General features: G+C 37.3%; 1 protein-coding gene across 1 annotated transcript; it reads right to left on the bottom strand.

Annotated features, from left to right (window-relative positions):
* Positions 1 to 2,726: 2,726 nt before the first annotated feature.
* On the bottom strand, positions 2,727 to 8,809 carry LOC124392125. Its single transcript, XM_046858823.1, has 6 exons — positions 8,479 to 8,809; positions 5,795 to 5,878; positions 5,338 to 5,679; positions 4,905 to 5,222; positions 3,897 to 3,938; positions 2,727 to 3,737 (listed from the first exon to the last, which is right to left on the bottom strand). The coding sequence occupies exons 2-6, from the start codon at positions 5,838 to 5,840 to the stop codon at positions 3,661 to 3,663; spliced, it is 825 nt and encodes a 274-aa protein (XP_046714779.1). The 5' UTR covers positions 5,841 to 5,878; positions 8,479 to 8,809; the 3' UTR covers positions 2,727 to 3,660.
* Positions 8,810 to 10,542: the final 1,733 nt, after the last annotated feature.

Raw genomic sequence — 10,542 nt, 5'->3', positions numbered from 1 at the left:
AATGATGATGCTGATTTGGATTTTCCAGAGTTAGAAGATCACTTAAGTCAGTGGTTTACAAAGATAAAACACACAAAGATTATTAAATAAATGATTAGCAATGTAGGAAAGCAGGACATCTGCTACTGAAGGATGCAATGACAATCTTTGATCTGCTCCACCATGAGCAGTAGGAGCCGAAATGTAGTGGGCAATAGATTTATTATGGGTTAGAATAGGAGATTTGTTTCTTACTAAGTCAAAAAAAACATCATTCAGACATGATCATGATTCAATAAACCTCAGCATCGGCCTATTACAAGTCATAAAAGGCCTAAAAGGAGTTTAGGAGAAAGATCAACATTTTTATTTTGATATTCAGAGATAATCAGAGGTAAGACAGGCCATAAAGTTCTCGATTGGAGTGGTGATGATGAGGGATTATATGCATTTAGGGACAAAATGAAATGAAATCTGTTGTTTTTGTTCTGTCTTTATCTTTTCATTTGCAGTTTATATCACCGATCCTGTTCCCAGGAAGAACAATCTATGCTATGGTGTGTGGTGCTAAATCATAAATGATTTAAAGTGGCCATTGTTAGTGTTAAGATGGGCCTCACACTGGTTCTCCAAACACATTCCTATGTTGTTTTTTAAGTGTCTATAGGATCTTTTTGATGTGAATATGTAAGATATACAGGAAGTCTTTATCTGGACTCACACATCTACGGTAATTATGTTTTCTTACACAGTCAGGAACAGTTTTAGTTTAGGTTTATTTCCAATGTGTATATATACTTGTCTGTTATCTACATCAAACTGAAGAAGAACATATACGCCATTGTAGATTGCAAGTTTTGTTTGGACATAATAAAAATCTAACGGTGATAGTTTATGTTTTGGCAATAGTGCAACTTTAAATATTATTTACACTTTTACACACACATGACAACTTTGTTGAATGACAGATGTCTCGTCCAATGAGTGGTGAGTGTCACAATCTATATCTTTTACGGTTTGTCTTGGTGTTTATGCATTTGTTCATTTGTTTTGCAATTCTTGCCCACCGTAAATACAGGTCTTTTTAGCAAAGTTCGAGTTCAGTGCAATGTTTAGTGCAATGAGAAACAATCTAACTTAGCTGTATTAGAAATTAATTATACTATATCTCCTCTAGTGGGAGAAATACAGCTGCTTCTTCTTTTTTTTTTTTTTTTTACAGATGGCATACTTCCTCATCCGAGATATGGCATGGTTGACCAAAACAGATAACTGCAGGAAAACTTTACTGCACGTTCTAGTTTAGGCATCTCTGCTTTAAACAAGCATTAGTTCAGTAGGCCTCTCATCATCGGAAAAATCTTTTCTGGAATGTGCAGAACAGCTACTGAATGTCTTCACTGACATCTTCAACATTTCCCTAAGCAGCACCTCAAGACAATGACCATCGTCCTTGTGCCGAAGAAGACTACAGACTTCTGCCTCAATAACTATCGTCCCGTCGCACTCACACAAATCATGATGAAGTGCTTCAAAAGGCTCGTCATGAGGCACATCAAGCTACCACCCTCACTGGACCCCATGCAGTTTGCCTCATTCTGGCCCTCACCCAACTGGACAATAAGGACACCTGATTAAGAAGCTAAGCCTACTGGGCCTGTACACTTCCCTCTGCAACTGGATCCTGGACTTCCTGACTGGGGGACCTCAGTTAGTCCAGATTGGAAACAGTATCTCCAGCACCACTCTGCTGACTCATGACTGTGTAGCATTGCACAGCTCGAATTACATCATCAAGTTCGCCAATGACACGACCGTGGAGGGTCTCATCAGCAAGAACGATGAGTCAGCATACAGGGAGAAGGTGCATACGAAAGAGATGGTTGTTGACTTCAGGAGAGCAGGAGAGCATCTAGAGCAGCTGCATCACTGCCTGGTTTGGTAACTGCACCGTCTCGGATCGCAAGACCCTACAGAGGATTGTGAGGATCGTTGTCCCTCCATCATGGACATTTACACCACACGCTGCATCCGCAAAGCTAACAACATTGTGAACGATCCCTCACACCCCTCACACACACTCTTTAAACACACTCTTCACACACACCCTACTGTTCACTCCCCTACTATCAGAAAGGAGGTTAAGAAACATTCAGGCCTCACATCCAGAATGTGTAACAGTTTTTTCCCTCAAGCCATCAGGATCTGAACTGAACTCACAAACACACACACAAACACACACACACTCACTCGAATGTGTGTTACTGGACTGCTACAATCCTGAACTCAAACACACACTTATAATCATATAATATATTATACTGTTTACATGCTGTTCTGCACCTCTCCATTACTGCTCCTGCTGTTTTTACACAACGTTGTACAATATTGTTTAGTTTTTTTGGACATTGTACTGGATAACATATTATACAGCAGGTTTACTGGTTGGAGCTATTTTGTGTTTTGTGTATCTGTTCTACACCGTCTTGTGTTGTCTGGTTATTTTGTCCTCACTGTTTGTACTTGGTTGCACTCGATGCATTTTATTTGGCGAGGACACTTACTTTGGTCCCTAACTCTGTGTTCTGTATGTCATTCTGTGTTCTGTATGTCATTCTATGTTGTGTATGTCATTCTGTGTTGTGTATGTTGCTCTGTGTTCTGTGTGTAGCTATGTGTTGTGTATGTAGCTCTGTGCTGTGTGTGTAGCTCTGTGTTCTGTGTGTAGCTCTGTGTTCTGTGTGTAGCTCTATGTTATGTTATGCAGCTGTGATTCATGTAGATCAGCCTGGAGATGATAAACTGAACGAGTATCTAAATAGCCTACAGAGCATTTTACTTTTACTTTCACAAATGTGATGTCACCTGCTGTACACCTCGACACATTGGTTGGTGTGTTTAAAGTTACATGGGTAATGTATTGATATGTGTTTTCCATGATCAGGTGGCCACTGAAAGCAGTTTAATGCAACTGTAAGCAAAGTTCAGGACTGTGTTAAAAAGCAGAATAAAAATTCTAATAACAGTACTCAATGTGTAAGAATCATCAATACAGTTAAGACAAAATGCCATGAATGGTTTGTAAATGTTTAGTTTTATCTTAAAAATAACAAGCAGGTGTGTGTGTGTGTGTGTGTGTGTGTGTGTGTGTGTGTGTGTGTTTGCTGGGGGGATGTGTGTATAAAAACAAGTTAAACGGGTTCTGAAGGTTTTATCATCATGATCTAATATAGAAATATCACAATGTGAGAATCTGCAATATGTAAGATTAAAAATAATCTCCAAAAGGTAAAGGTTGTTCCCTTAAGTTTCTTCTTATGGCATCAGGTGAGTGTGTACTTTCCTGGGATATTTTGGTTTATAAATAAAATTGTAGACTGTAAATTAAAGGAGTGTCTTTAAGTCAATGTAATGAAGCTGCACCTATTTAGAGGAAGTGAAATAAAAATCACAAAAACACACACACATCCCTCCAAAGACCTTTACACTTCCATTAAAGAGCAAAATACATTTACATTGGGCAGAGATCTTTATTCAATATATTTTATGAAATAAAATATAAATATAAAAAAAGATACAGTATATGCAAATGAGTCTCATGTGCTGAAATTGTGGTGTTTCCGCTTGTTGGTTTAAAGGAAACAAACTTCCTCCTTTCTGATATTCTGTGATCTGAGATTTCTACCGTATGAAAAGAGCACAAAACACGATGGAAATGATGATGATGATGATTTCCGGGTTTATTCCACCAGCTTCATCTGGAGACACAAACAATTTATTCTAAATATTATTTAATGAAATGTTAAAATAAAGTCTGAGTAGAAATGTGATAAATCTTTTATCTGACAATAAAACTGAGATAAATAGAGATTTATAGGGTTAATGAGTAACATAATAATTATTAGTACAACAATCACCTGAGGGAGCTGATGGATCATCTTTCCTTTCTTCAGATCTTTCTATGGAGGAAAAAGAAATAAAGGTATTTTACATTTTATACTTTTCTTCTAAATATTTTACTTCATATCTGCAGAAGCATCAAAATTCCTATAAATAAAAGTACAGAGTTTCTCCCAGTCCTGTCCTGCATTTTAATTCTGATGGATCTACTTCTCCTCGTCTCCATTGGTCTCAGTGTGGAATAAAACTCATTCTCACAGTTAATATTATTGCTGAGTCAGGATTTAGTTCACATTTTTCCTTGTGCATCAGCAGCACAAATGACTGTACAGGAGCAATAATTGATCAGTAAATCTAATAAAATAATGAAGCTCATAAGACTCCTATTATGTCATTGTCAAACTGACAGATTTCACTGGAACATGAACACGTGTCAATCACATGCAAACATCCTTCAGTGTGTGTTGATCTGATGAGGGATTTTCTTCAGTCTCCTGCATGTGTTTAAACACTTCTGCTGTTTGCTTTGGGATTTTTATACAGTTTATGAAGCTGTTGTGCTGTTTTTCATTTTCTACTCAAACATTTACACACTGCAGATGCTGAAGGAGTTTTAGATCAGAACATCACATTTATAATAAATTACTCACATTACTATAGAAACTCATGTGACATGTCAGTTCATGTGTGTTTTAGATGAGGACTGAACGTCACTCTACACTTCAGAAGTGAAAAATTCCTGTGTGTAATGTAGGAAACACACTTGATCTAGTACGGGGAAGTCAGTGAGTGTGTGAGGTATAAAACAGTATTGAAATGCAGGACAGGAGGTGTGTGTTCTCCACACTCAGTCTAACAAAACCAAACAGTAAACTGTGCAGCTTCAAGCAGAACTGAGAAACACTGACATCTACATTAAATCCAGAATCCTGTTCACCTGAGTTTAGTCATTTTCATTCTTTTATAGCTGTGGAACTGATACTGTACGTGTCGTATTCAGCATCATCTGATACTAATCCACTTACCACTGACTGAGAGTTTAATGTTCTGGACCAACACAGGTTTCTTTGTGTCCGTCATTAAAATGTAGCTGCTGTACAGAGTTTCATCAGTAACACTGACGTTCTTCAACACCAGGGAACAGTTTCCTTTAAGCAGCTCCTCCTCAGGAACGTCCACACGTCCCTCATATCCTTTACCCTGAAATGACTCTTTACCCTCTCGCTCAAACACAATCTCATCACCAATACGCCACTCAACATGAGGTGTTTGGATGGACAGATGTCTCCAGTCACATGGCAGCACTGCTGTGGATCCCACCTGAGCTGATACACTCTGAAAAACTTTTTTAGAAAATAAAAATCATGTGATCAGATGTGAGCAAATAGATGTTCCTTATTTATAACTTTTATCTGATACACTACAATTTTTATATTTTATGTTGAATAATTTTCTCACCATCGAGTTGAACTGTGTTGATTTCTTGTATTTTGTCAGTGTTTGTAACCTCCACATGTTCCACTATAAAGGATCTGTAGAAAGTGTGATCAGTGATTCTGACGTCCTTCAACACCAGAGAACAGTTTCCTTTACGCAGCTCGTCCACAGGAACGTCCACACGTCCTTTATATCCTGGACCCACATCTGTATCATCAAAGCTTCTCTCAAACACAATCTCATTATCAGCACGCCACCGAATAACTGATGTTTGGGTGAAGTCTTTACTCAGGCTACATGGCAGGAGAGCTGTGGAACCCACATGAGCTTCTACAGTAATGGGAGGATCTGCACTGATGGGGTCTGTGGGGGGAAACATTACAATCTACATGATTTGGAGCATTTTATAAAAATTGTAGCATATTGTAATGAATGTGAGGACACTTGTGTGTTGTTGGACTTGAACCAGGTCACTCACCCACACAGACAGAGAGCCAGAAGATGGAAATAGAAAGGAGGATCATGATGCCTGGAAGACTCGTGTGGAGTTTTTACAGATTTCCTGATACAAACACAAACAAAGGCAGATTATTAAACACATTAAATATAAGTGGAAGATCAGCTTCTGCAGAAAATCACACAAACAAGTGTTCACTGTATTAGTGTCAATTTTACACCCTGAAAAAACACAAATCACTCATTTAAAATCCCACGTTTCACTACGCTTCATCACCTCAGTAACTGCACCATGACTTTACTGCCCCCTGTTGGTGGATTTTAGAGTCACAGCAGCAGTGATCTTTCACACACACAACAGATTTTGGTCTCAAAGCAGCTTATGTAATGGAGCACGAGTGAGATCATCAAATCTGCTTTAATGAATGTTTTTGTGCCTGATGGTTTCTTTTACTAAGAAGATAATTTTATTTAAAAGAATCTAAATGATAAATCTCTAACGGGAGAAGTCGAAAGAAAGTTTAATTACTAATTTCTAATTGCAGCGTATATTCTACAGAATACATATTTATAATACTTTAATCTCTTATTTTGATTTACTGAATTTAATAATTTAATAACAATCGAGCAGTAACTGCACTGTTAGTTTAGAATGCAGCAGCAAGAGTCCTCACTAGCTCTAAAAAATATGATCATCACTCCTGTTTTAATCATCTACACTGCTCCCAATTACATCTCACACTGATTATAAAATACTACTACTGACGTATAAAGCACTGAATGTTAGAGAACACGGCTCAAACCCAGATTGGCTGCATATGAAGCAGAGGCATGAAGGTGTGTGTGAACCTGTGTTCAGAGACAAACAAAAGGTTGAAGAAAAGTCTATGGTGTTAAATCCAGAAAAAGCATCCAAGAAGGTGAAAGTAAAAATAAATCCACAGTCAGAACACGGCAAATGAACTTGGGAAAAACTATCCAGTAACAGCTTCCAGGAACTAAATAGGTATCAAGAAAACATCCCTGTCCTTATCCATGGCAGGAACAAAACTAAAGAACATTTAGCCCTGAACGGAAAATCAAAGTAGAAGGACTGGCAAGAGCTACGCATGACGTTGCCTTCAATTTCAATATTACCTTACTTTTTTCTTAAAATTGTAAATTTTCTCAGTTTAAGCATTTGATATGTTTTCTATGTTTTGTAAATAAAATGATTTTTATGAGATTTGCAAATAATGACATTCTGTTGTTATGTACATTTTACACATTGTCAAAATTTTTTTAGAATTGGGGATGTACTACAATGTGCTCAGGACCACACTTTGCATGAACAGTTCTGCATTTAAGCGTCAAGTGAAGTCAAGTGAAGTTTATTTCTATAGCGCTTTTCACAACAAACATTGTCTTAAAGCAGCTTTACACAAATCAACAGTGATGGTGAATGGTGTGAATTTGTCCCTGATGAGCAGCCGTGGTGACTGTGGCAAGGAAAAACTCCCTTAGATTTAATGAGGAAGAAACTTTAAGAGGAACCAGACTCAAAAGGGAAACCCATCCTCATCTGGGTGACATCAAGAGTTTGATCATAAATCTTTCAACAATACAGAACACTGGAGAGTGAGAACTAACATGATTACTGGAGTATAAGATTATAAGGGATGTTCTTTCTGCAGTCTTATACAGTCTATATGGTTAGTAGCTCCTAGTTTTATGAGCTCAGCATTTGTGATCACCACAGATCCAGCATCAGCTTCTCCATGCCAGAGCCTTTAAACACTCCAGGAGGTCCAATGTAAAACTCCACGTCCATCACTATACACCATAGCAATGATGGAACTGTAATTAATGGACATTTAGTGTTGAGGACGAGGATGATTTTTGAGTCTGGTTCCTTTTCAGGTTTTTTCCTCACACCATCTCAGGGAGTTTTTCCTTCACAGTCGCCACTGGGATACATTGAGGATAAAATTATGGATAAAACTACAGGCACTAAACTTATGCATTCTTTTATGCAAATGTATAACCTTGGGCTGCTTTGGGACAATGTTCATTGTTAAAATCACTACACAAATAAAACTGAATTGAAATGAATTCACACGCTGCCCTTAAATAAAAGAAACGTAAAAAAAATACATGTATGTTGAAGCAGGTTTAATGTTAAATGTTAGGATGAAGAAATACTTTTTTTTTGGTCATGTCATGTGTGGACATCATTAACCAACAAATAAAAAAAACAATCAGCAGCTATTAGACACGTCTCTGTACAGAGAGACTTTAAAGAGACTGTAAATGTTTTATATTTAAAGGTTAAAATATTAACGTAGTGAATTTACATGGGACCCCAAACTGCCCTAAACCCAGTGTAGAGTTTAATATTAACATGAAAATATCTTTTCTCTCAGCACTGCTACAGCTAACGTTCACCCCGTTTTAGTGTTTATTTGGTATTAAATAAGAAAACCTGGAATTCCTGGAGATCACATGACTTCTTTACACTACTCAAACCTGCTGAGAACATTAGCCATTAGCACCCAGTTAGCAGTTTATATGAGCTACAAAATCTTTCTCTATCACCACTTTACACCACTGTAATGAACACACTGAATTTTTGTTATTTTTTCTACCTCAGCGGAAGCAGTGTCTTGTTAGTCCCAACATAAAGATTAACATTTATAAAAAATATAAAAACTAAAACCTGAGCCTTACCTTGGAGAGAGAAGAAAATCTTCAGTATAATTTACATTTAAATAAAATAAAAAGTTGATAAGGTTCTGTTGGTAGCCTCCGTTTAAAGTTCTCAGAAGAATCAGCAGGATGCAGGTAGCAGGTGGTAGCAGGCTTTACTTTCTCTTTTACAGGTGGAGTGTTGGAATTGGTGGAGAATGTGTATTAGATGTAGGAAGATCAATCCTAATAGTAATGATAAGATCAGATCGATACCAGCCTGAAGAGACCTTTTTAGGTTTCTCTTATCTACACTCAGTACATTGTTCCAGTTTCATTATAATGTAAATGTGTGTGTGTGTGTGTGTGTGTGTGTGTGTGTGTGTGTGTGTGTGTGTGCTGCTTGTTAAATTTACATATGTTACTTCTCCTCCCCCTCTCTACTGTGATTTGTTGTTATGTTGTGACATGATTCAGCAGCTCCAGGTGTAATCAGACACCTGAACACTACAGTGAGTGTGAGATGTAGTGCAGAAACACAGAGGATCATCATGTGGAAATATTTTACAGCTGGAAATCAAACACTTTAATCTACCAGGTGTGTAAGAAGGAGATTTACTACTGCAGCAACACCGCCAACATCTACTGAACACACACATTAATACATGAAGAAGAGAACTGCAACAGAAACATGTTTACGTGTGTGTTTGTCGGAGTAATAGATTGAAAATGGTCCTATGTTTAAACACAATGGCGCGTGCCACTTCTCACTGCATGCTTAATTATAGGTGGATAATCTGGTGATGAGTGAATAAAGTAGCATAAGTAGGATTTTGTCATAATGAGGCACGAAGAGCAGATAAGAAACAGGGGTGTTTGTTGTTTATTATTTTCTCTGGTCCTCACTGAAACAGAAAGCATTAATTAATGCAAAAGTGGGAAATCGTTACCACTAACTTCTTCAAGCTCTGATCTCCATTCAGAAACTGGTGCTCTACCACACCTTCACTTTCACACATGCCTAAAGCCAATTCTGCTCCCTCTTTGACCAACCCATGTACTGTCCACACTATGCACTGACCACAGCAACAGAGCAAATCAGACTCTATGCCACTCTGGATGACTGTTTATTGTTATGGATCTACAGTGTGAACTATTTGATCAGTTCAGGTTACAAAAGCCAAGAATCCAAGTTTTTTTCTAATTAAGAACTAAAATAAATAAATTGGTAAAACAAAAGAAAAAATGTTAGCATTTTTAGTGTTTTTATTTATAGTCTGTAAGTGAATCAGGAATTTCTAAAGATCTTCTTTTCATCATTTAAATTTATAGCATTTAGCAGACATCTGTGTCCAGAATGATGTACAAAAGTGCTTTGAGTCTATCAATGAATAAATCTACACTGGATTCCAAACTTAAAGTAAATCAGCCTACAACTCTGTTTAGAGTGTTTTTTTTATTTTGTACAAAGCAAACTTTTAATTTTTAGTTTAAGTCTTTTAGGAAGAAAAGGATCTTCACTCGATGCTTGAAGATGACTTCAAAAAGAGGGACTCTGCTTTTCAGACATCTAGGTGAAATTCATTCCACCACTTGGTGACAGAACAGAGAAGAGCCTTGAGGTATACTTGTGGTACCAATCGAGCAACATCATCCAACCTGAGCTCAGAGACTGCTGAAAACAAAATTCCATACAACCAGTACACAATGGATTGAGATAAAAATCCTGTTCTACCACTACATCATACCATTTCTACTTAACCAAAAAAAATACAAAGACCTACAAGAATACATCTTTCCATTCACATATGGGCACAAGACTCATGTAGGAACAAAGGCATCATCAGTTTTAATCTAAACAGATAAAAAGTTCCAGATGCAGTGAAGTTTGTGATTTTTCCACCTGAACACACAGATGGACCTGATCATTGTCTAGAATTAGGTGGATTGTTTTGTGATGTTCCTTTGCTATTGGGTATGTGTTTATAATGGTGTTCATGCATTTTTATTCTGAAAATGTAATTCTGTATCTAAAATTAATGATCTGAATAACAACTCTGTCATGAGTATGATAAAAGGGTCAGTGATTCTCCTTCTGCGGTTTTA

The sequence above is a fragment of the Silurus meridionalis genome, chromosome 10 (genome assembly GCF_014805685.1).
Source record: "Silurus meridionalis isolate SWU-2019-XX chromosome 10, ASM1480568v1, whole genome shotgun sequence".
NCBI classification, from domain to species: domain Eukaryota; kingdom Metazoa; phylum Chordata; class Actinopteri; order Siluriformes; family Siluridae; genus Silurus; species Silurus meridionalis.
This window is presented reverse-complemented; position numbering and strand designations above follow the sequence as displayed.

Excerpts from the sequence above, each read along its gene's own strand:
- LOC124392125 (XM_046858823.1), bottom strand. The coding sequence starts at position 5,840 with ATGATCCTCCTTTCTATTTCCATCTTCTGGCTCTCTGTCTGTGTGG. Across the intron at positions 3,939-4,904 it reads CATTAAACTCTCAGTCAGTG|AAAGATCTGAAGAAAGGAAA; the intron begins GTAAGTGGATTA and ends TTTCCTCCATAG. Across the intron at positions 3,738-3,896 it reads TGATCCATCAGCTCCCTCAG|ATGAAGCTGGTGGAATAAAC; the intron begins GTGATTGTTGTA and ends TTGTGTCTCCAG.